At 43.9% G+C, this 26,371-nt stretch overlaps 1 protein-coding gene across 1 annotated transcript in view; it reads left to right on the top strand.

Annotated features, from left to right (window-relative positions):
- Window positions 1-26,371, top strand: part of SMG5 (SMG5 nonsense mediated mRNA decay factor) — a 397,003-nt gene that overhangs the window by 181,058 nt on the left and 189,574 nt on the right. Inside the window, exon 9 of the mRNA XM_078669528.1 lies at window positions 10,554-10,622. Within this exon, the coding sequence (XP_078525654.1) occupies window positions 10,554-10,622 (69 nt within the window). The remainder of the gene's footprint in view (window positions 1-10,553; window positions 10,623-26,371) is intronic.

The following is a 26,371-nucleotide window of genomic DNA, read 5'->3' as shown; positions in this document are numbered from 1 at the left end:
TTCATCACGGAAACCTGGCTTAATCATAGCTCCACCCGGATATTTTAATGGCCCTTCCATCTCGGTTCCAAATACACAGACAGGACCATATAGGAAAAATAGATTGCCATCATATTAAAGGAGGAGTTCAAATGTGTTATTACTCCTCTTTCAATATCCGATTGTGAAAGCTTTCAGTTGGCCATCTCATTCTCCCCTACATCCACCTTTTAGGGAACCTTAATCTACAGACCTCCAGGCACAAGCACAAATGTTACGGACAATTTGACAGACATTCTAGCTAGCTTAGCAGTGAGGAAAACGCACATTACTATCTTAGGTGACTTTAGTATGCATCTCGGCAAATCTAACATTCCTTTAATTAAAATATTGTCGCAGGAACTACATGTGGTGCAATTGAATGAATGAATGAAATTAGGTTTCTATAGCGCGTAGCTACCATGATGCCTCCTAGCGCTTTTGGACCGGACAAATAGATAAGCACATCATGTTAATGCGTAGTACTGAAAAGATGGGTTTTGAGAAGTTTACGGAAGGCCAGTAGGTTAGGTTCCCCTCGAAGAGTAGGGGGAGAGAGTTCCAAAAATGTGAAGCATTCAGGGAGAAGGAACGTCCACCCCTTCTAGATCTTGTACTTTCCTTGGGGTGGCAAGAAAAGCTGAGCTAGACCGAAGATTCCTAGGAGGTTGGTATGGGGTGACCAGGGACTGGATGATGGCTGGGCCGGATTTCCAGATGGCTCTGTGAGCCAAGCACATGGCCTTGAACTGTATCCTAGCCCGGATTGGGAGCTAGTGAAGATTCCTCAGTGCTGGTTTCGCTGATTGTCTCAGAGGAATCTGGAGAAGTCGGCGAGCTGCACAATTCTGGATCTCTTGTAGTTTCTGGATTGTGGACTGAGAGAGGCCCAGATACAGCGCATTCCCATAATCCAGGCGGGAGAGTATGAGGGCTTGCACCATAATCCTTCTCGCCTGGAAAGGGAGCAGGGGAAGGATCTTTCGTGGCATTCTCATTAGGCCAAAACATGTAGCAGAGAGCTTAGTGGCTTGATGGTTGAAACAGAGGGAGCTGTCAAACCACATGCCCAGCCTCTTAATCTGCTGCTTTGGAGCTGGAGTAGGGCCAAGACAGGTCGGCCATATGAGTGCCGAAGAGGGTGATGGAGATTTGCCCAAAAACATCAGTTCGGTCTTGTCCCCATTTAGCTTAAGGTAAGAGTTCCATCCATTCAGCTACCGCCTCTAGGCAAGTACCTAGAGAACAAGATGATCCCTCAGGGTGGTCATCTGCGTAGGTAATGATCATTATACCGAATGGAAGGACTATCTCTGCCAAGGGAGCCATATAGGTGTTAAAGTGTGGGGCTCAAGGAGGAACCCTGGGGAACCCCACAGCTAAGAGGCCACCGGTTTGATGTGGCAGTACCCTCAAGGACTTGAAAGAACCGGACCCTTAGAAAGGACTGGAACCAGGTAAGTGCCATATCGGTCACTCCAAGATTTTTTAGTCGCTCAAGCAGGATGTTGTGATCAACAGTTTCAAAGGCGGCACTGAGATCTACAAGAATGGTTGTTGCTGAGCCGCCCTGGTCCAGAAGTCTCTGTGCCTCCTCTGTTTCTGCCAGAAGGGCCATCTCCTTCCCAAGCTGAGGACGGAATCCAGTTTGAGATACATGGAGCAAGTTTTTGGATTCCAAGTACTGCACCAGCGTGGTGTTTGTGTCTCTCAATCAGCTTGCTCAGCTAGGGAAGGAGAGAGATGGGTCGATAGTTGGCCATGTTGGAGTGATCTAAGTTCGTTTTTTTCAGAAGGGCTCTAACCTGAGCACACTTCCAGGCCAGGGATACCATGCCGGATGTGATGGAGGAGTTTAGAATATCCAGAATTATCGGGCGAATGGAATTAATGACTAGCGAGAGATGCTGCGGAGGAGCGTGGTCCACGGGGGAGCCCGAGGTTACCCTAGAAATAAATGAATCCAAGGAATCCACGTCTAACAGAGGAAAATCTCCTAGAGAGCACTGTAGTTCGGGGTGCAGACTTCTGGTACTGAGAGCTGTCGACTCAGTCTGTGAGGGAGGGAAAGGCAGACATATCAACCACATTTTTTGATGGGAATATTCTGCCAGGTTGTTACAGTGGTCTGGTGCTTCCTCAGTGTTAGGAGGTTTATGCGGCATGGTGGAGAGAGATTTTGCAGTACGAAAAATCTCTTTAGGTGAGTTATCCTTTTCTCATAGAAGGTGGTTTGGGCAGTTTTCATTTCAGCCTTATAACTCCTGATTGCCTCTCTGTAATAATGTTTCCTCTCTTCTGCAAAATTCTGTCCCCACCTCCTTTCATATTTTCTGCAGGTTTGCTTAAGATCCCTTAATTTAGGGGAAAACCACGGTGCAGATTTTTGTTTGAATCTCTTGTGGATAGGTTTTTCGGGAAGTATTATATCCAATGAGCTTTGGATCCGTAGATTGAAGTTGTTGTTTGCCCGCTCAGGATTAGGATCACTAGAAGGTCTGGTAGTGTCAAGAACAGTAGTCCATTGGCTGGTGGAGAGATTCGACCATTCCCTTTTTTAGCGTCAAAGTAGCGCTCTGGGGAGGAATAGGAGCCAAAGGGTGGGAGAGCCTACCGAAAGATTCTGCTCATTACTAAGCACAGGATCGAGGAGATGGCCCTTGACATGCGTGGGGGCAAATCCTTTCTGCTTAATTTGAAGTGCCAAGAGGCTTGTTAATAACTCATTGGCCAGATGATTAGAGGGTCATCCAAGTGGATATTAAGATCCCCCAATATTCTGAAGTCAGCTGGGGTTAGAGCTAAGTTGGCAACAAATGTAGGAAGTGCACTGAGAAATTGTCCTATACAACATGTAGCCTCCCCTACCCACATGAAAGGGCATTTCCTTGATTCTATATTTTCTAATGATCCTAAGATTCAAGTCTCCACCCCAGTTCCTGTGCCTTGGTCAGACCATCATTTTATTCCTTTCACGTTGACTAATACTGGCACCCAAAAACGTTCCAATACCTCCCCCCAATCCAGTGCAGAGTTAGTCTAAACTTGTCCCAGAAGTATGGACTAAAATCCTGGAAACCTCCAATTCTAAAAGGTAACTTGGACGGGGTGTACACTTATTGGGAAAACTGGATTACTCAGTCACTGGATGAGTGTATCCCAGAAATTGTGAGAAAGTGCCATCTTTATTGCATAGGTATGCCCCACCTTTTTGCTGAATTGCTTTGACTGAGTGTGCCCTGGGTCCTACCAATCAGGTGCCCAGGGCCTGTGTTCCTTTCCTAAAACTGTATTGAAGCTTGAACCCAATTGGCTCTGGCCACATGTCAGCTTCTGGTAAATGGTACCCTAGGTACCTAGGGCATTGTGACCAGAGAAGACCCCTAAGGGCTGCAGCACTTATTGTGCCACCCTTAGGGGCCCTGCACCCTGACACCCACACCCTGCCTTGGCAAACTGAGTGTCCTGGTGCAGACCTAAACAAAGAGTCGACATGGCACACATCCCTGTGTGCCATGCCCACAAACCCACTGCCCTGGCATACATCAGTCACCCCTCTAGCTGGGTGCCCTATGCCAGTGGTGTGGGCACAGGTGCATGAGCCCTGTGCCCCTACAGTACCCAGGGCCATTCCTGGGCATTGTAAGTGCAGTGATGCCATTAAGAGTATATGGTGCTGGGAGGTTGTCATTACGAACTCCACAGCACCATAATGGCTACACTGAAGACTGACAAGTTTGATATCAAACTGCTCAGCACATTAAACCCACACTGATGCCAGTGTGGGATTTAATTAAAATGCACTACAGAGGGCATCTTAGAGATGTCCCCTGAAACCTAACCTAGAATCCACATCTGGTCAGAGAACCTGCCACACAGCTGACCTGTTGCTGGACCCCTGGGTGGAGAGCCCCCGCTCTCCTGGGCCTGCAACAATGCACATCCTGGGCGAGGTACTAGGCCTCCTCCCCCAGGATGGGCAGGGGGAAGCTTCAAAGGCATACCACCTTTGTGAGCTTCTCCAGACCCCTTGCTGTACTCAGCAACTGGCCCCCACCAATTCTGATCCCCACACTGGCGGGAAACCCTATGTGAGGAAAGGGGGTGTGCCAGCCTGTGCCAACTCCACCACTCAGGTGGGAGAGGCGAAGCGAAGCATGACTCCGGGCTCCAGCCATGTTGAGGATGGGGAGCCCTGCCCAATCAGAGATAGGCTCCTGCCCCCCTCCCACAGAAGAGGAGCAGGATAGGGAGTGTACTCACCCCAGGACAGGGACCTATTGGTCCCTGCCCTTCCCCTACCTGTAACACCCCTAAATGTAGTATTTAGGGGCACCCTGAACCTTCCTTCCTCAGATCCCGATTTCGAAACAAGAAAGAAGACCAAGAAGAAGACCTGCTATGCAGCGGCTAACCAGAGGACGACACCAACTGACTTGGCCCCAGCCCTACAGGGCTGTTCATACTTGAACCTGCTACTGCTAAATCCCGGCGTCTCCTGCGGACAGCAGCCTCAAGAACCCCGGAGAAACTGCCTGCCTTGACCTTCTTAGAGACTGGGACTCCCACGAGTAGTGTCTATGCACTAACAGCAATACCACTAGTGCCAGCCAGGCACCGCGAATCCATCCCACTCTGCACCCGCTGAGCCCGGCCTGTGCCCAAGTGGACAAAGACCCTGAGGACGCCCCCCAGGCGAGCCTGACCTGGAATCCAGTGCCCAAGGACCTTCCTCGACGACCCAGATTCAGAACCAGGGACCCCTCCAACCACGACCAGCAGAGGGAAAGATTTCCCGACTTCCAAAGACACCCCTGCACCCGGCGCCCATCCCCCCCCCCCCGGCCTCCTGTGCCCAACTCCGGGGTGCCCACCTACCCTCCAAGATCCCAACTTACCCCTCAAAGTGTTGGTCGCTCCAGAATATCTACCGGGCCTGCAGCCTTTGTTCCCTTTTCAAGATCTCCATTGAATAACATTGAGCGCCCGACAGCTCAAAAGCACCCTGCACCCAGCTGCCCAAGTGGCCCTGGCAGTGCAATCTTTGTCCTTTCCTACTTCCCCATTTGCCTTGTGCAAATAACCAGGAGCCCAGCTCCCACAGCCGCGTGGCCTGCTAGCCAGCAGCCACCAACCGAAGGGCCTCTGCCCCTCATTGGATAACATTGGGCCTAACTACCTCTGCACCCAGCTGCCCCTGTGCCGCTGAGGGTGTACCAACTGTACCTACCTGACCCTGGGAGAACCTGAGTCTATGCCCAGAACCTTAACTCTGCCAGTCGAGTACTTTCCTCGAAGCCGATAACTCACTTTTCTTCCGTAGGCTAACATTGACTGGTTTCACTTGGAAATTCAGTGTGGAGTTTTGGAACTTTAAAATATTCACCTAAAATCAGCCGAACAACGAATTCCGACTTACTCACCTGTTAACAGGAGAGACCTAAGTGCTGCACCTTTTATCCCAGCACAAACCCTGAAAAGCAATTTTAACCGTACTTACCAGTAACCTGCATTTTCTTCCATAGGAAACTATGACTGTTTTTCTGTGAAATTTCTTCTAAGTGTCGATTTTTGCAAACTACAAATATTCTTTAAAAATCGTACCAACTACCAAAACGTAATTACTTACCTGTTTTAGATAGAGGTCCCAGTTCTGAACCTAGAAGTCTCGCACTGGATTACAAAAGTAATTTGAACATACTTTACCTGCAACTTGAATTTCTTTCCATAGGATAACATTGGTCATTTCATCTGGAAAAGTTTCTAAGTGTCAACTATTAAAATAGAATAATATTCCTTAACAATCACTACTGTAACCAAAACGCTTTTACTTAACTCTTTACAGCTCATGTCCCGGGACTGAATCTAGGATATAGTCCTGTGTATAGAAAAGTCATCTATACAAAGAAACTAATTGCATTTAACCAGAAATTGCCAATGAGCTCAATATTGCCTTGTGTTTGAAATTGTGTTGCCTATGGCAACCAACTGTAACTATTGCATTCAAAAAGTCTATTGCCTATTTGAAAAGTATTTAACTAAAGTAACTCATCCTGAGAAAGTATATTTTGATACCTTGTTGGTTCTAAAATAAAACGGCTATATCTTTTGATTCAAAACCATTGGCCTAGAGTTCAGTTATTGAGTGTGTGAGACCATTTTGCTGACTGAGTGTGTACAACAAATGCTTTACACTGTCCTCTGATACTGCCTTACTGCTCGACCAAGCTACCACTTTAGAGAGTAAGGTTATATCTAAATTTAGCCTCTGCCAAACTTCTGGGGACTGGAGACTCTATAAACACTGTACCATACTTTGGTCCAGTATATATAGAGCCACTTTCCTACAAAAAGCCTAAACCGAATACTAAAAGAGCCCCTTGGTTTAACACGCATTTAGTCTCCCTAAGGAACGACTGTAAGAAACTAGAAAGGGAATGGGCGAAGGATTACGATTCATCTTTAAAAGTCCGATATAAATCGACCATTACGCTGTACCACATGAAAATAAGAAAAGCCTGGTTTAATCTTTTGAGTAAAAGATAAACCAGGCTGCAAATTCCCCTAAGGAACTTTTTTGAGGTTGTCAAAGCCGTGACAACCCTAAACCAGGGCAACATCCTCAAAGAAAAGATGCAATGAGATAGCAGCCTTCTTCCAGAAAAAAAGGTCATGGTCATTTACGACTCATTTCAAATTACCCTGAATTTAGCAGGAAGGTAGATTTTGGTTTGCAGATCATGCTTTGTTATCCTGTGTAAATCTGTTCAGTAGTAATTTTAGGAAATCCAAATTTGTATATCTGGATTGTGGCTAATTCACGACTATTTGAGCAGACAGTTGTGGTTGGCATTTTATCTCATCGGAGCAGTCCCTGGAGTTGAAACTTAATAGGACATAAGGGGACAGGTTGCATGTGCCCTGACCCCATATAGGAGTGTTTGCGGAACGCCTTATGAGTAAAAGATGTTGAAAATGTTTTTGCTTTTTTTCCACTTGCGATATTCGTAAATTTGCCACAACAATCTCCGCAGCCCTGCGTGTAACATTGCGACTAATTTGCGAATATACATCACAATGAATTCGCAATTATCACTGGGGGAAAACATTATATATATATATATCTCCATGAATGCTCCTTCTGTGTACCCTCGCCATTTGAAGAGGATCGCTCCAAGCCAGCGGACCACACCCAACATAATTTCCCAAATTAAAGTTCAGTAAAGTGATCACTCTGAGTATTTTGCTTTCACCAGATGATGGTTTTAATCCGGTAACGCGTTTCGGTTGCACAGCAAGCTTGTTCACAACAGAGACTATTCATATTCTTATGCCCTCACTCAAAGACCCATACATACACTCACAGACCCATTGATATTCTGACGCAGTCACTCATTGATAAAGGAGAGGGAGTCAGTCGGCAAAGGGTTTAGTATACAAGATCGGGAGCCTTAGATAAATACAGCTGACTTGTGGGCATTCAAGATGGTCATCCGACTGAACTTGACTAGAGGTTCAAATGCTGTGAGATCATTTTTTCGATAGGTCCATTCTCCAAAAGGAAGGTGCTCGATGGCCCGTATTCAGGACAATGCAGGATATATCTATCATGAGATATTTAACGCGGCGGCCAAAGTCCCCCTGCCGCATGAAGGGAATATATTTCCTGCTCTAAGTCAGTACAGCTCTACTGAGTTGAGTCGGATGACCATTTTGAATGCCCACACGTCACCTGTATTTATCCAAGGCTCCCGATCTTGTATGCTAAACCCTTTGCTGACTGACGCCCTCACCTTTATCCGTTTACTCGGATGCCCCCAATCCAGACGCATCTATTCTAGGGTCCCACATTTGATATGACCGCCCTGATGAAGGTGTGACCAATAATGGGTTAGACACTGAAACGCGCGTTGGCGCTGGAGAACCTCGTGCCTCTGTTTGTTTCCACGTTCGATAAAAAGAAAATAGATCAATTACTATTGACTACGGTATGCTTATTCTGTAGATTGTATCACATATGTGAACAAATTTGAATTCGGATTATATTACATACTGTGAATTTTCCATGAGTGTGGAGAATGTATGAGTATGTGTGTAGTTGTGGTTGTTGGGGTGTATTGAGTGTGTAAATGTGGAACTTCAGATTTATCGGTTTGTTGATCTGTTATTAAGTCTCATGATTCTCTGATGAATTTTGAATAAATAATACAAACAATAAAAAAATACATGTACTTTTCATTTTCCACTTTTCCTTATTCTCCTGGGGGAATCTGTCTGTTTGTATAGCGATGCCTTATAGTATTAGTGACTTTGTTAGCACTTTTATATCCATGATCACGCAGCTCGGGTCTTTCTAGACTGCTGTCACTCAGACACTCATACACCCACTCAAAGACGTACTGAGAGACTCACGCGTCCACTCACAGAGACACTCATGCACGCACTCACTCTTATAGGTTGCAAGTAGGAAATACAATTTTAAAAACAGTAGAAATTCACTAAAAAACCAAAGGTTACAGTGATGTTGTTGGGAAACAACATTAAAAAAAAAACCTTAGTAATTCACTTAACAAAAATATCAAACGTTACATGGACCTTATAGTTGGGCTCAGATTTTACTCGTACGAAATCAGTGAAATTTAGTAGTTATAGTTATCTGAGCTAACTATATCTTATGTCTCTGCAATGTGCTGCTTGTGACATCGCATATTATATCACTCATGACATGGTCCATGACATCACTGATGACCTAATCCACAAAACCACTCACACACCCACTCATACCCACCAAAGAACGTCTCATACACCCACTTCCACACAACCCCTCACATACACATGCACAGACCCATAGTAGTACTCTCACAACCTATCACTCATCCATAGAGCCACTCACATATGCATTAACTCATGACCACTCACACAACCCTAACTCACCCATACAGCCACTCATGCACCAACTCACTCATCAATACACCCACTCATGCACCAACCCACTCATTCACCAACCCACTTAACAATACACCCACTCACGTCAAGTCATATAGACATAGACAAAAACACTCACTCATACACCCTTGCGCCCACACAATTACCCATACAGAAACTCACACAGCTACTCGCACCCATACAGGTACTCAAACCCACACAGCCACTCAAACCCACACAGCCACTCATTCACCAATGTAGCTACTCACACACTCACTTACCCATACATCTACTTACACAGCCACTCAGTCACCTTTACAAACACCCACAGAGCAACTTACATACCCATTCACACATCCATACAATCACTCACCCACCCTTACAGCCACTCACATATCCATACAGCCACTCGCATACTCACGCACCCACTCCCTCTCCGCTACTCTCACAGGCACGCACCTACACAGCCACTCACACTTATGCAGCCACCCAGAAATCCACTAACTCGCCCATACAGCAGCTCACACCCCCCCTCTCCAGTACAGCCACTCACCCACCCAGCTACTCACATACCCACTGGTGCCCTTCTGGCACACCCACTGGCGCACCCACAGGCACACTCACGCACCCACAGGCACACTCACTCGTGCACACACACACACACTCCCTGATAGTTGCACTGCCACTCACACACTCATTGATAGTTGCAGACTCTCACACACTCCCTCATTGATAGTTGCACAGTCACTCACATACTCCCTCACTTATAGTTGCACAGACTCCCTCACTTATAGTTGCACAGACTCCCTCACTGATAGTTGCACAGACTCTCACATACTCCCTCACTGATAGTTGCACAGACTCTCACATACTCCCTAACTGATAGTTGCACAGACTCTCACATACTCCCTCACTGATAGTTGCACAGCCACTCACTCACTTATAGTTCCACAGCCACTCGCTCACTGGTAATTGCACAGCCACTTAGATCTCCAATGAAATATGTTAGAAATAGTATGACTAATTACTCGTACAGAAATAATTCTAATTTGACTTATGCTGCAGCTTGGTATACATCTTTAAGTCTCAGAAACGTTTCGGAAAAACTCACAAGATGTCATTAGTGATGTTAGCAATGATGTCATTGACCATGTCATGAGTGATGTACTTTGTGAGGTCATAAGCAGTACCTTGCGGGGGCGTAAGTTATAGGTAGCTCGGGTAACCATAACTGCTGAATTTCACTGGTTTTGTGCGAGTAAAATCTGAGCCTAACTATAACGTCCCTATAACCTTTGTTTTTTGTCTGTGAATATCTATAGCACCGATCTTAAATGCATTTATATTCAGGTTTTAGTTTATTTTGGATTATGTTTAACTAACTTGTTTTTTCAGATAAAAAATATAGGATGTGCAAATATTTTTCCAGTTTTCTGTCACTGAAACGTTTGCAGCATACTATCAATTGAGCTGAACTAATAAAAATCTAAAGCCATTGTTTTGTACAAACTGGTGTTATAGTACAGTAAAAAACTTCTATTCTGTCTCCTTAAAGTTTTACTTAGATTATTTGATTTTGCTGAAACCTTACTAATGTGTTTTCCTTGTAGGTGTAAGGACATAAAGCGACTATTGGTGAGCTTTATGTATCTGCAAAGCTTATTACAACCCAAAAGCAGGTAAGGGGCAAATGCCTGACCTCCACTAAATCCCCCAAATTCTTCTTTTTTTTTATGCCTATTTTAACATACTGCAGTTTTAAAAATTAAAATAAATTCAAACCTAACTAGCAATAAAGTACATTTAATATGGTAGCATGCTTATATTAAGATTTCCAGAAATTGCCCAGGAGAAGGTAGGGAATGCAAGCCATATGTGCCCTGCAAAAATGTAGCTTTTCCAGAGATTTCACTGGTTGATCCATTTTAGACTGGTTTCTAAAACTATTTTCAATCTGAAGTGTTATAAAAAGCTTTGGAATTTATGGTGGTGTCATTACTTTCACTACTTACCATCCCCTTTCTCAGTATGAAACCTATTGAATTGTAAATGTGATGGATATTCCTTGAGGTCTCTGCACAAATTAGAACTTTGGTTTGGAAACCAGCATGGAGTTGTCCAATATTGATTCATGACCGCTATTCAATATGTGCTACAAAGTATAGATTTTTAATATGGCAAAATTAGAAATAGAAAAGAAAACTCAATTAACTAGGTGGTATAATGAGTGTTTAAACTGCTTGAAGTTGTATTTAAGGTATTTGCTGTCCTAAAGTCTAAGGTCAGCCTGCACTTGTTAAGTCATTGTGGGAAATGGAAGATTTATCTGGATAACTGCAATACATTGTGAGTAGCATCATTAAAGATCCCACCAAAGAGTGTGAATCATTGAAGAAATAACTTTTTTTGTAAGTTTGTAGTGTTTAAACTTCTTTTTTAAAGTGTGTAAAAATGTATTTGATTCTCGCGGATATCCTAGTACAGTGGTTCCCAAACTGGGGTCCGTGACTCATTCCCAGGGGGTCCGCGGGAAGCAATTTTAAAAGCACTTGCAAAGTTCCTTGTATAATCAGCAGTTTTTGGCAGCAATAAAAGTGTCAAGATGACTCCGGTGATTAATCTACTTGCTGGCGAGAGATTGGGGTTATGTCCAGTGGCAGCTTTAACTCATCTAAAGAAGCGCAGATGGTTAATATGCCTGCTGCGAAGAATGTCTACCATGCATTTTTTAAAAAGAAGTATTTTGTTTCGTGCATAGCTCAGTGGGATCCTGCTTTTGCAATAGAGATTTTTTTGTTCTTGTGCAGTTCACAAATTCCAATCATAATCTAGCACAGTGAGCTAGGAATTGCCATCAAAGAGCTGCATGCAAACTGCATGGTACCAGTTAGTAAGTTATGCTTTTTCCCGGTCTTTCATTATCCCGCTGCTGCTAAAAAGGTTTGTTTAAGCAGAAAAAAATCCTTATTATTAAAGTCAACGCTAACCGCTGTGTTATGTTCTGAATCCTGAGTGTGTGCTTCTCCAGACCAAGCACTCTTAAAAAATGACTACCCGTATGGATGACATGTGAATCCTACACCTTATAGGTCCCTTTGCCTTATGTAACATTTTCTAATTACTGAATTACACTTGTATGATTCATTGTCTCTGTATGTGTGTGATGTAAAGTGCTCTGACACCCTACAGTGGTACGAGAGGTGCTATCAAATAAATTAAATACATGTGACAGTGGGGCTAAGGAGGGATGAGAGGCACTAGGGAAGAGGTGTGGCGCCGCGGCGACTGACGCTGGAATCTGGGGATCACGGTTCGATCCCCGGCTCTGGCGGCAGGTTAGCCCAGCACCATGTGACTCTGGGCAATAGCTTGCTTAATCTTCCCGACGGCCCCCAGCGCCTAGAGACCCTAACGGGTGATTGTGCGCTTTACAAATGTGGATTATTATTATTATTATTATTATTATTATTATCTGTTGGAGGGTAGTAGTGAGGGAATAATTGAAGACTGTCAATCATTGAAGATTGCCAAAAGATTGTCGTATCCTGGTGCATTGTCAGGTCATTATTTAATTCGCTTTAAAAGCAAATGCACAGGAGGAGGAGCTACGCTAGTGCTAGAGATCGCGGGTCACCCGACCAATAATTTTCGCCACTTCCGGCTTCGGGCCCATATATTTCAAATCACCATATACATTGATCGGATGACGTCACAATCTACTACCAATAATTGTGAGTTCCTTTTCTATTTTCTAGTGTACCCGACTTACCATCCACTGTTACGGGTACCTATGACCACAATGGATCAGGGAGCTAGCTGTAAAAGGAAAGGCAGCAAATAATATATACTTCCATAAATGACTTTACTTTCATAAAATGACCACGGACAACTAGAAGTTTTATAAGGTTTTATCTAAAATTCAATCAGTGTATAAATCCAACTTACATTGAGCAGACAGTCAGTAAGCAAGATAACAAAACATTTGGATTCAAGAGAAATGCGACTGGGAACCTGCTAAGCTAGCAAACTAATCATGTAAGAGTCAATAATGGGTGAGGAAAAGTAACTAGGGCAAGAATCATTTATGCTCTGGAATGGGAAAACTTAGAAATCTAAACAGTTCGATTAACGTGAAAAATAGGACACGCTATAACTTCCGAAAATCTCTTCATTCAGTTTTAGTGAGAGAAAATTATGGACCACATCAAACAAGTTATAAACTGCAAATGGGAAAAATTGATTTGTAAAAGGAAGGGTAACATAGGAACATGCTATGAAAATAAATGCATACGTTTCATGAGATGCAATGAGTTGCGGAAAGCATGGAAAAACTTATCATACGCAAAGATATGTCTTTATTGAAGCAAAGACAGAAAAATAGAAAGGTGCAGTTTCAAGAGATTCAGAGCAATATTTACCTAGACTGGTGTGAAAACCAACCCTGGCCACGGGTCAGTTAAGGACAGGAAACCCTCAAGGAAGGATACCCCTCAAATGGACAGCAGGTGTAGAATGGACACCCAGGACAGGACAGGAAACCCTCAGATTAGGATCAGGACAGGACCACCAGGACACGACCAGCACCCGCAGTTTGGAAGCAACGCCTGCGCTCCACCCTCTCTGCAGCTATCGATCAGAACCCCGATTGGGTCAGCGAACTCCCAGCAAAGTGCTCCGCCAGCACTTTTAAGGTTTAGTAAAACCTTAGTCTATGGTCAAATTCGGACAGAGTGCTCCGCAGCGCTCTGTATCAAGTCACCTATTGAGTGCGTTGGGTCAGTGACAGGTCAGCTATTCAGACAAGTCGGACAATTTCCCTAGGTGAACCCAGGGTAGATATACTGTTTTGGGACAGGGTACCACCCCCCAAATGTTGCAAAGTGTCAGAATCCCCAATTTCAATTGGTCCTAAGGTAGGACTTGGTTAACACACCAATCAGAACAGACTATTACAAGCCCTACTTAGCATCCTAGGGTGCCGCCTAGCAAGATTGGGGTTCCCACGAGAAGTCGCAGGGAATACAATGGAAAGAATACAATTTGATACAATAGAGTACAATCTAGATGCTCTTGCTGGGTGAAGGTGCATGTTCCCATGCTGGCTCTGGCATCAACCTTCTTTGGCTTGGTTTCAATGCCACCGCACCACGGCTGATCATGCGCGATGCTGCCCTCCAAGATGGACTCCCCAGCCCCGTCACCCCTCAGTACCGAGGATACATGAAAAGTAAGCGAAAACAAATTAATACATAGAAATAAATGAATGTATTACATGTTATAAGTTCGTACTTTAGTTTCATCATTATAAAAATATACTATGCATTAGTGAAAAAGTGCAACGAATAACATCACAGGAGCAGCAGCACAAAGCTTCAGCACGTTATTGCTATTGCGCATGCGCACCTTTTCCCTCGAATTCTGACTGCGTCATGTCAGCTGACTATGCCTCACGCATGCGCAGGAACGAAAAGGCAAGCAGCGGCCATTTTAGGGACAGGGATTAATCGTATTAGTAGAACACATAGGCAAGCTTCGCTATGATACCTACGCACATTAAAAATACATAAAATTAGTAAAACAACAATTTGTTACGAGATTATAATAGATTTTCGAGGTTCTTGACTCGAGCAAGTCGCGATGCGAAATCTTGCTCTATCAATCCCCTCTTTGATGATATTTACTATCATCACAAAAAATGGAACCAGATGCCAACTTTCTTTCACACTTTGTACAACTCTATCTCTTCCAACATACGATTCAATTTTTCCTTCTCATTTTTGGTAGGGTGAGAATTTTTCACCCTTTTGTAAATCTGATTATTTATTTCCTCCAATTCAAGCTCATCCGCATTCCTTTTCACTCCTCTTGCATTCACCTGATACTTCTTAGTATGCCTTCGACATTTGCAACAGACGAAAATGAAAAATAGGATAAGACCTATAATTCCAATTGGCATCAGTACTTTGAACAATAAGCTTCTACCTAAGTTAGCAAACCAGTGACCTACATTTGAGAGACCATCAACTAGTCTCTTCCAAGCACTGTCAACCTCGAGTGGTTTGAGTTCCCTTTCCAAATTAGAAATGTTTTTCACATATCTTTTGAGCTGCACGCTTTTGTCCGGAATGTAAGTGCAACAATGTTGCGCCTTCAACATCCGGCAGACTCCGCCCTCTTTTGCTAATAAGGTGTCAAGAGCAAGTCTGTCCTGCAAAACCATTGCTCTGATCGCAACCATTTCGGTATTGACCAGCAGAAATCCATGAGCTGTGTCAGTAGACAGCACATCCACTACTGTGGACAATTTGCAAATTCGGTGAGTGTTCAGAACCACTCCCACTCCAGGTATCAGTGCACTAAAAATACTACCCATTATTTCACCTACGCTTTCTCTTTTACTACGCACTAAGCCATTAGTGTTTTCATTGCTTCCAGCAATTTCATTCACATGGTATATTTTCGGGAAGACAATGCCAAAGTAGCAGCTTCCATATCAGTGATCCGGCAATTTGAAATAAGCCTTGTCTCCACATATATAATAAATTCCAGGAAACACAGGTTCTGACCCATTTTTGAATCCCCAACCTCCAATTACCTTGTAATTGTGCTCACATTGACTGGAACCAATGAAAATGTTATTATAATAATCAGTCTTCTCGCGGTGAAGACAGAGTTTCCCTTTCTTTTCGAAATCCAGCAACAGAGCAGGTCCCGCCCCACCAGTGGAGGTGCTTTCCATGTTCTCAGCCCATTTAGGCGTTTTCTGCCTTTTGTCATTAGCCTTTCTTTGGAAACTCTCCCTTCTCTTCTCTGCCATGTTTAAAAATATCTTCTCTTGTTCATGCAATGAACAGGTCAGGTTGTCTCTATGTGCTTCAGCTATGTCTATATTGCCTATAGTCAAAAAGTAGTCTCCCATATAACGTATTACGTCACTTTTTATATGTACAGGATTCAGATTTCCATGAATGGGAAGTTCAGAAAAGATCACGTCATTGTTAGAGTAATAATACTGTAACGGTCCTCTTTTGTAAAATGAGCTTGCTAAAATACTACAGGAAATTCCATATGTCAGAGGCAAGTGATGGTATGTCACGCCTTCAGCCACAGAAGTAGGTAGCTTCATGCAGACATAGCAATCCTCTATCTCTATAGTCTCTACATAATGTACTAACAAGTTTGCGAAAACATTTGAGTGTGTCTGATTCCTAACTCCGTGGTAATGTAGTCCTTCCTCATCTGATGCTTCTAAGTCTCGTTTTGTTTGTCTGAGTGCTTTCTCACGTCTTTCTACACTTCGTGTTGTCAGTTCTTCAGTGTCAGCGATCTGTGTAGGGGAAATATTAGTATTTTTACTAACCATAAAGGGAATGAAAACTGTTAGTCCTATCTAAACTAATATTACTATAACTATACTACATATACATACTTTGCAGCATGTTTTGCAACAACTACCGCTAGGCCTTCCATTCGTTCTTGACTCAGACATTTCGGCTCAGAAGAAGTTTCTCGACCCCTCCTTGTAAGTTTACACAGGTAGCTTACTCCGTGCAACCTCAGGTGAGCTAGTCTTCCTCTTCTTCGGAATACTCAGCAACCGGTTCTCCGTCACTTTCGTCAGTGATATCAAGTTCCTCAAAATTTTCCAAGATTAAGTAGGTCCACTCCGGGTCCTGATTTTTCGTTTTGTCTTTTTATTTGCTCACTCCTTCTCTTGGAGCTATCTTCAGGTATTTCTGCAATTCGGGGACTTCTTCTTAGATCTGCAAGTTTCTCTTGGACTGTTTTTATTCTTAATTTCAGCCTCTTAACATACCTTGGCTCAATGTGCTTCTTTTTCTTTAGTCTTTTGGCTGGCACTGCGATCGAGCTTTCTCCTAATGCTCTTTTATTTTCACTTGTCGGTGGCGCTTCGGTTTCTGTTTCTTCCCTTCCTGTCTGACTAGTCCCAGGTCTTGTATCTATTTCTTCTGCCTGGTTACTAAGCTGACCTGGTTCAGGTGAAATATTGTTTTTGCTTTTGAATGTCTCTGTTTCTATGTCCTGAACACGTTCTTCTAATTCTATCTGATCCTGTTCAAGCACTTCGATCCCTTGATTTTCTTCTGCTCGAACTATTACACTATGTCTAGTCTGTCCCTTTTCGATTTCAGGAGTTAGTGGAGGGGTGTCAATCACCTGATCTGTCCCTGTCTGACCTTCTTCTTCGTCCTCAGACTTGATGTGAATCTCAATGATCTGAGGGTCTTCGCCTGTGCCTTGCTCGACCTCTCTATTCCACTCTGTCTTCTCTTATTCGCTCTCTTGTTCTGAGTGGGTCTCCAGGGAGCTCGACAATGGGTATCCAATCCTCTGGCCAGATTCCCGGCAGCTCGTCATCAGCTACTTATGGACCAGCCTCCGTTTGATGTTCAGCAGTACTGGTGCTTGGCCACGCGTCCTCAGCTACCTCCGGGCCAACGTTTATGGGACCCTCCACTGGGCTGGTGCTCGGTCTGTCGTCAGCTACTTCAGGACCAACATCTGCAGACCCCTCAGCTGGACGACCTTCTGCTCCAGGCTCCTCGTCTGGTATCACCTTCTGGGTATGGCTGGCATGGATCCACTTGGGAACGCCGGCGCACTTTACAGCGGTCGTCGTTACCAGGATTACTTGCCGCTTTTTTCCCCACCTTGGTGCAAGGCAACTTGAACGAGTGTGCTTCTTTATTTTAACCCAGTCACCAGGAACCAATTTGTGAACTGGTGTTGTCGGGTTGGCGACGGCGCCTGCCCCAATCTGGCGAGAGATAGAACGCACTTGGTCACCCAGTTGCTTGCAGTATTCAAGTACCAAATCATCAGAAATGCTTAACAGTTTGTATCCTGGTACCCATGCTTGTCTCATCACTCTTCCCATCAAGATCTCGTGGGGGCTCAGGCCTGTTCTCCGATCTGGAATGCTTCTGAGTCCCATCAGAACAAGAGGCAAGGCATTTATCCAGTTCAAGCCAGTAGAATCACATATTTTTGCCAATCTATTCTTTATGGTGCCATTTATTTGTTCTACCACTCCAGAAGCCTCTGGATGATATGCACAGTGCAGCTTTTGTGTGATCCCGAATGCTTGGCAAAGCTGGGCCAAAATTTCATTCTGAAAATGGGTGCCTCTATCTGAGTCAATAAAGACTGGAACCCCGAACCTAGGTATCAACTCTTTTAGTAGGAGCTTGGCTACTGTTATGGCGTCACACTGTGTGGCAGGGTAAGCTTCCACCCACTTTGAAAATAGGCAGATAATGACAAGGACATATCTTTTTCCCTCACATCGTGGCATGGTAATGAAATCAATTTGTATTCTCACAAAGGGACCCCCTGATCTCCCAATTTTCATTAGTTCAACTACTGTTCTTTTGCCAGCGTTGAACTGCTGACATGTTAAGCACCTCTGGCAAAGGGACTCTGCTACTTTCCTGAATTTCTTGTTGTACCAAGTCTGTTGAAATACCAGAACCATGGCATCCCTACCAATGTGTGATCCTTCATGTATCAGTCTGGCCATTGGGGCAAGTAGTTGTCTGGGTAACACAGGCATACCATTCGGGCCCACAATGACACCATCCTCACGTCTTGGTTTACAACCTTCCTCCTTCCACTTCTCTTTCTCCTCCCATGGCGTCACATGCTGCCATTCTCTCACTTCATCCCATGTAGGCACTTCTTCAAACATCCTAAGTTGGCAGCTGTTTCCAGCCCCACCCCGCTTCGGATTTATTCGCATCTGCTCCATGGCGCATTGTTTTGCCACTCGATCAGCAAAATCGTTTCCCAAAGATACAGGGTCAAGGCCCTTCTTATGAGCAACACATTTGACCACTGCCAATTCCTTTGGTAATTGGATTGCCTCTAAAAGGTCTTGAACCACTTTTCCATTTCGTATGGGGGTACCTGATGAAGTCAGGAATTCTCTTTGTAGCCATAACTGGCCAAAGTCATGCACCACCCCATAACAGTACTGGCTGTCAGTATACACTGTTATTCTCTTGTCTTTTCCCAATTTGCAAGCTCTAATCAGAGCGATCAATTCAGCTACTTGTGCAGACTTTACTCCAAATAAATAAGCTGCTTCTTCAATTTTGTGTAAAGTGACCACAGCATAGGCAGCACTTAGGCCCCCCTAGTTCATGCCTTGGGCACGAACCATCCACAAACCATTCCTCATCATGCACAGGCAAAGGAGTTTCTTTAATGTCTGGGCGAGGTTTAGTACTGAACTCTGTCAGATCAATACAGTCATGCTCATCATCTCCCTTACCTTCCATTACCATTGATTCAGGGAGTAGAGTGGCGGGGTTTAAAATATTGCATCTGGTGATGACAATGTTTGCAGCACCCATGAGAATCCTCTCATATTTAGTCAGCCGACTAGGGGTGAGATACTGAGTTTTTGTTCGGGTCAATAGAATCACAACTGCATGTGGAACATACACAGTTACAGGATGTCCCATGATAATGGACTCACTCTGTTCTAAACTGGTGCATGTTGCAGCTACTGCTTTCAAACATCCAGGTAATCCAGCAGCCACTGGATCCAATGTGGCAGAGAAATATGCCACAGGCCTTCTGGTCGTGCCGTGTTCCTGAGTCAGGACTGACAATGCACAATTGTCACGAGTGTCACAGAATAGGCCAAACTCTTTGGAGTAGTCAGGCATCCCTAGAGCAGGGGCTGTACACAGACAATTACGCAACTTTGTGAAAGCTGTTAGGCTCTCGTCATTCCATTCCACTGGGTCCTTTGCTCCTTTCTTTGTCATTTGAATCAAAGGTTTTGCAAGGACTGCGAATCCCACAATCCATTGCCTGCAGTAACCTACAACTCCGAGGAACATTCTGATTTCTTTCTGAGTACGGGGTAACTGCATATTTTGAATTATTCTGACTCTCTCTGAGGTAACTTTTCTGATGCCTTTTTCTATCTGGTGTCCCAGATATTTCACTCATTTCGGACAGAACTGTAATTTTTCAGGGGCCACTTTATGTCCCTTTTCACTCAGGTGATTTAGTGGGGCAATGGTGTCAACCACGCAGTCCCTATGACTTTTGGACGCCACCAATAGGTCATCAATCTACTGGACCAAAACGGACTTTCCAGGTAAGACTAAAGTTTCAAGAAATTTTTTCAAGATCTGATTAAAGATAGAGGGGCTCTCTGTGTACTCCTGGGGGACCCTATTCCAGACATACACGTGACTGTTGAAAGCAAATGAGAAAAGAAATTTGCTGTCTGGATGCAATGGGATCGAAAAGAATGCGTGACATAGGTCTATCACAGTAAACCATTCAGCATCCCAGGGAATCTGATACAGGATCACTGCTGGGTTCGGGACAATAGGGCAGCAAGGAACCACTATCTTGTTTACCTTTCTTAGGTCCTGAACTACTCTGTACTTGCCATTAGGCTTTTTTATACCCATAATGGGTGAGTTGCATGGGCTACTCATTACTTCCTGTATGATATTTGCTTCTAGCAATTTCTGTATTTCAATGGCAACACCTGCTCTTACTTCTGCACTCATTCGGTAAGGCTTGGTATTGGGGTATACTGCATTTTCTCTCATGGCTATTTGTATGGGGTCTACGTTTTTCATTAATCCCACATCCTTTCCTGTAAAGTCCCATTCTTCTGGCTTCACTGTCTGCTGGAGTTCTTCAGGTAAGTCCTGTATAGTCAGTCGTTTTATTTCTGAGTCAGGTCTAATTAACATTAGCTTGTAGATACCGTCTTCGTCTGGAGTTTGAATTTCGACGCCCTTTGGTGTGCAAAAGATGGTACAATTCATTTTGCACAGCAAATCACGTCCCAGTAAATTTACCGGACTGGTATCACAGACAACAAATCTGTGCATTTGTTTGAAATTTCCAATTGAGATCTCCATGGGCTCGGTAACAGGTGTACTAATCAGTTGATTAGATACACCCACTACTTGGATGGCTTCTCCCGAGAGGGGTAGGTTTGGAACGTCCACTGTTCTTACAGTAGAACGGGTAGCACCAGTGTCCAACAGAAAGGTGACATCATTTCCATCAACCTTTCCTTCAATGTATGGTCCCGACTGGTCCACCGGCAAGGAGGCGCCAAGTACGCACTCCTCGTCCTCCCCTCTCAGGCCCCGTCAGTACTTGTTGTCACAGAAGAAAGTGTCATTCAGTAAATACTGCGAAGTTGCTGTATTTCTATTTTCATTACCTCCCCAGATTTCTACGTCATCACCCTGTGGTGATTTTCCTTTAAAAATAGGCTTTGGCGCTCTGGGCACTTGGATCGTTTTTACCTGCTGCTGGGTCTTTCTTTGTTTTTCATTCTGCGTCTGTGGAATTAAATCAGGTGTTTGGGCATTATCATCTTGTAAATAGGGACACTCGTCTCTCCAGTGTCCAATTTCCCCGCACTGATGGCAAGGAAATTTCTTCTTAGCTTCCTCTCTACTCATTTTTGCTCTGGGCTTTCCTCCACCCCCACCCCCAGTGCTTTGGTTCGGGGTAGTTTTGTTCATCTTGTTTAACTGCTTTTCTTGTTCTGCGAGCTTTACTTGAGCCCACATAACCATCTCCTTGAGAGCCTTTTTCTTTTCTGCCATCTCGTCCTCACAGTACTTTGCGTACCGTAGGACCTCATCCATCTTTTTAGTATGCCAACAGATTTTATTATCTTTTATCCATTGACAAATTTCGGGCCTTAAACCGTTTACAAACCTGTAAATGAAGTGTCATATCCTTCATCTCGATGTTATCTATACCACTGTATGTTTTGAACACCTGCAACAGCCTTTCATAAAAGGAATGCACTGTCTCGTCTCTTTCTTGCGTAGTTCTATCTATCTTGGTCCAATCAGTTTCCTTTGCAGGCACTTTTATTTTCAAATGTTGAATTACTTGTTCATACTTCATCACTTCCTTCGATGGTTCCCCTGTTTTTTCATCTCTCGGGTATTCCTCACTAGGCCAGGCTATGGCTATCTTACACTCAGTCCACAGATCTACCGGGACCACTATGTCGAAGAACCCATCCAGGTCCTTCCACAGGCATTTTTGCACCTTTACGAATCTTTCTACCTGCCTATACCAATCCACGGGCTTTTCTCGTAATTTCGGAAAATCATTAGTAAAGGATACAATATCCTGTCTGGACCATGGAACGTGTACATATTTTCCACCTGGTACTTCACACATAGGGCATAACTGTTCTGGTTTGTCAGCTTCCTTTAGAACAAATTCGGGAGTTGCCTGCCTAGACCTGGCCTCATCCTTTTTATTGACCCATCTGGCTTTCCATCTTTCCACATCTCCCCATTTTTGTAATACTGTCAATAGTTCTTTGACCTGTGCTTTCTTCCCTGAAACATTCAAGTTTTCCAAATCCTTATCTGAGAAATCTGCCCTATATGGTTTCTGCAGAGGTTTCGATTTTGAAATATCTATTCCCATGCTCGCAGCAGTGTCTGTCAGTTTTTCATGAAGTACTCGAGTATTTCGGGTGAGACTCTTGCCGATAAACAGCATTTCGTCTTCGGAGTAGGTATTTAATCTGTCTAATCCTACGTTTCCTGCCATCAATTCCTCTATTTCTATTCTCAGCTTGTAGAGATCTAAAGGTTTCGTTGGGGACGCTTGTTTTTTCAAATTCTTGACTCCATCTTTCGATTTCTTCAGGAGTCACCAATGTGACACTCTTAGTACCCGAGGTCGATTCCATTTGAATTTCCCTCGCATTAAAAGGATTGTCTTTTCTGTATCCTTTTTCCGGCATTTCTAACGGGCAGATCTAGCAGCGAGACCTCCGACTCGCACTCACTTGTCTGGTCATCTACAATTAAGGGTTCTGGTCTGGCTGGTGCAATGACAGGAGTAATTACTGGAGTTTTCGGAGTCCCTTGACGGTCCCCGTACAACGGAACCACTGGTCCGATAGTTACTGGGATCGTCAAAGCTTCAAAACTTGTATTTAGCTGTGACATTTTCTGTATTATCTCAGCTCTCTGCTTTGCTAGCGCTTCTCGCTCTTTCTCTTCTAATAACCTGTCCAAAGATTTGTCATGTAACACCTGTGGGGTTAGAGTGGGAGCATGACTCGGGGCAGTGGGATGTGTTTCACTTGGTCCTCCACCATAATTAGGTCTTGGGAACAAATTTCCTGTGCCTAGAATTAGATAACCCCCTCCTACACTTGCGGACCTGACATCTTCCCTTTGTAGAAGTCTCCGGGGAATATCCCCTGCACTCAAAGGTCGGTGTCCTTCATTATAAGGAGGCGGACTTCTCATGCATATGTCATCTAATAATTCGTCATCTGATTCTCCGAGGGGCCCCCAGTGTTTATATTTCTCTGTCCTTTTTCCCCCCCCCCAGGAGGATCTTCTGCTGGCATCATGGGAAACAGTCCCTCAACAATCATATTCTGTCTCCACTGTTTCATCTTTTTGGCTCGGGCTTCCTGCTTTAATTTTGGGTAAAACTTAGTTAACCCTTTATCCATTCGGGGCTTGTCCCTCTCAAAAGCCTCAATTTCCCATTCCTCTAGTGCTTCGTACTGCGTTAATCTAGGTCTGGGATGTAAATCATTCATTCTGGTTCTCAAATTGAATAGAATTCTGCTGTTAAATGTTCCGTCTAACGGAAACGCCAATACTCCGTCATCTTTCGTGTATTCCGCCCAATTTTCCAACCATACACAGGTATTGTACCCTTTATCGAACATCATGAAAGATGCGGGAGTATTTGGTGGTGGAATTACAACACCTTCTCTAGTTTTAATTGGCTTGTCTTTTTTGAAGTAATTCTTTACTTTATTTACAAGGGACAATTTTCTCTTATTTCCGTACATAATGTCGTATCTATTAGTCTTCCACTGATCTCTTCCAAAGCCTAGGTATCTTGGATCGGGTCTAGTCTCCGGAGTATACGTGTGCCACATACGATTTCTGCAAGCGGCTTTGTTTACAAGTCACGCCCAATCCGAATGCGTCTTTTATTTTCGTGCGGCCAATAAATGCACAAGTTCAAATATTTTCGACCAATGGGTGCGCGGCCCTTTCGCAAGACAGTTCTCACGCTTCGGCGCTCACCCCTCCTTTATAATTCCAGCCGCGCTACCAGCCCGCTGCTTCTACCAATCCCAGTGCGGCACGGAGTGACGTCAGAGCAGCTTCGCGACTGACTCCCCCCTTCACAAGGTAACGGAAACTTTCTTACTTTCTAAAGTGCTTAGTGCTTGGTTATTTTACAACAATTACACATTCGCCACCGTGCTCAAGTGTCTAGATAGAAAGAAAATTTTCACTGCAAGTAAACTACTTCCATTTACTTTTCACTCACTACGGATAGATCTTCTCTGCCTACCCTTCACTCTAGCATCGGAGAACCTGTTACTCCCCTAGACTCATCCACTTTACCGGGATATATCCGAGACTAAGGTTTCCCCAGCGAGCCCCTTTGCTTTCAGCCAAGCTCCGATGAACCTGCTACTCTTCCGATGTGACCCTTACTAGGTTATGCCACAATAGGAATTTTGCCAATGAACCTCGTTACTAACATTTATTCAAACATGCATTCGGAAAAAAAAACCCTAGTTAGTGCTTCCAGTTCTGCCTAACCTGCACCAACTTTCCTTAGAGCAGGTGACCTCAACACGAATGGATTCTATTCACCACTCGCTATTCAATTCCCCGGGGATTCCCAACAAAACATTTAACAATTTACGGACGAAATAGGTTAATACATATATCAATACAACAATAAGAAAAACAGTTTAAAACATTTCATAATTTTTCAAAGCAAACATTTCAAGTGAGTGATCAGATCACCCGAATTGCCTACTCTTGTTAGCAGCAAATAAGGTTTCCTACCTAGCAGCATCCAACTTAGCTAATCTAATTAGTCCTACCTAACCTTTAACTATTCCCTAACCATAGCTCTGCTACCAGAAAATTACTGCTAGAGATCGCGGGTCACCCGACCAATAATTTTCACCACTTCCGGCTTCGGGCCCATATATTTCAAATCACCATATACATTGATCGGATGACGTCACAATCTACTACCAATAATTGTGAGTTCCTTTTCTATTTTCTAGTGTACCCGACTTACCATCCACTGTTACGGGTACCTATGACCACAATGGATCAGGGAGCTAGCTGTAAAAGGAAAGGCAGCAAATAATATATACTTCCATAAATGACTTTACTTTCATAAAATGACCACGGACAACTAGAAGTTTTATAAGGTTTTATCTAAAATTCAATCAGTGTATAAATCCAACTTACATTGAGCAGACAGTCAGTAAGCAAGATAACAAAACATTTGGATTCAAGAGAAATGCGACTGGGAACCTGCTAAGCTAGCAAACTAATCATGTAAGAGTCAATAATGGGTGATGAAAAGTAACTAGGGCAAGAATCATTTATGCTATGGAATGGGAAAACTTAGAAATCTAAACAGTTCGATTAACGTGAAAAATAGGACACGCTATAACTTCCGAAAATCTCTTCATTCAGTTTTAGTGAGAGAAAATTATGGACCACATCAAACAAGTTATAAACTGCAAATGGGAAAAATTGATTTGTAAAAGGAAGGGTAACATAGGAACATGCTATGAAAATAAATACATACGTTTCATGAGATGCAATGAGTTGCGGAAAGCATGGAAAAACTTATCATATGCAAAGATATGTCTTTATTGAAGCAAAGACAGAAAAATAGAAAGGTGCAGTTTCAAGAGATTCAGAGCAATATTTACCTAGACTGGTGTGAAAACCAACCCTGGCCACGGGTCAGTTAAGGACAGGAAACCCTCAAGGAAGGATACCCCTCAAATGGACAGCAGGTGTAGAATGGACACCCAGGACAGGACAGGAAACCCTCAGATTAGGATCAGGACAGGACCACCAGGACACGACCAGCACCCGCAGTTTGGAAGCAACGCCTGCGCTCCACCCTCTCTGCAGCTATCGATCAGAACCCCGATTGGGTCAGCGAACTCCCAGCAAAGTGCTCCGCCAGCACTTTTAAGGTTTAGTAAAACCTTAGTCTATGGTCAAATTCGGACAGAGTGCTCCGCAGCGCTCTGTATCAAGTCACCTATTGAGTGCGTTGGGTCAGTGACAGGTCAGCTATTCAGACAAGTCAGACAATTTCCCTAGGTGAACCCAGGGTAGATATACTGTTTTGGGACAGGGTACCACCCCCCAAATGTTGCAAAGTGTCAGAATCCCCAATTTCAATTGGTCCTAAGGTAAGACTTGGTTAACACACCAATCAGAACAGACTATTACAAGCCCTACTTAGCATCCTAGGGTGCCGCCTAGCAAGATTGGGGTTCCCACGAGAAGTCGCAGGGAATACAATGGAAAGAATACAATTTGATACAATAGAGTACAATCTAGATGCTCTT

The sequence above is a fragment of the Lissotriton helveticus genome, chromosome 12, assembly GCF_964261635.1.
Source record: "Lissotriton helveticus chromosome 12, aLisHel1.1, whole genome shotgun sequence".
In the NCBI taxonomy this organism is placed as follows: domain Eukaryota; kingdom Metazoa; phylum Chordata; class Amphibia; order Caudata; family Salamandridae; genus Lissotriton; species Lissotriton helveticus.
The sequence above is the reverse complement of the archived record's forward strand: the minus strand, read 5'-3'. Positions and strand labels throughout refer to the sequence as shown.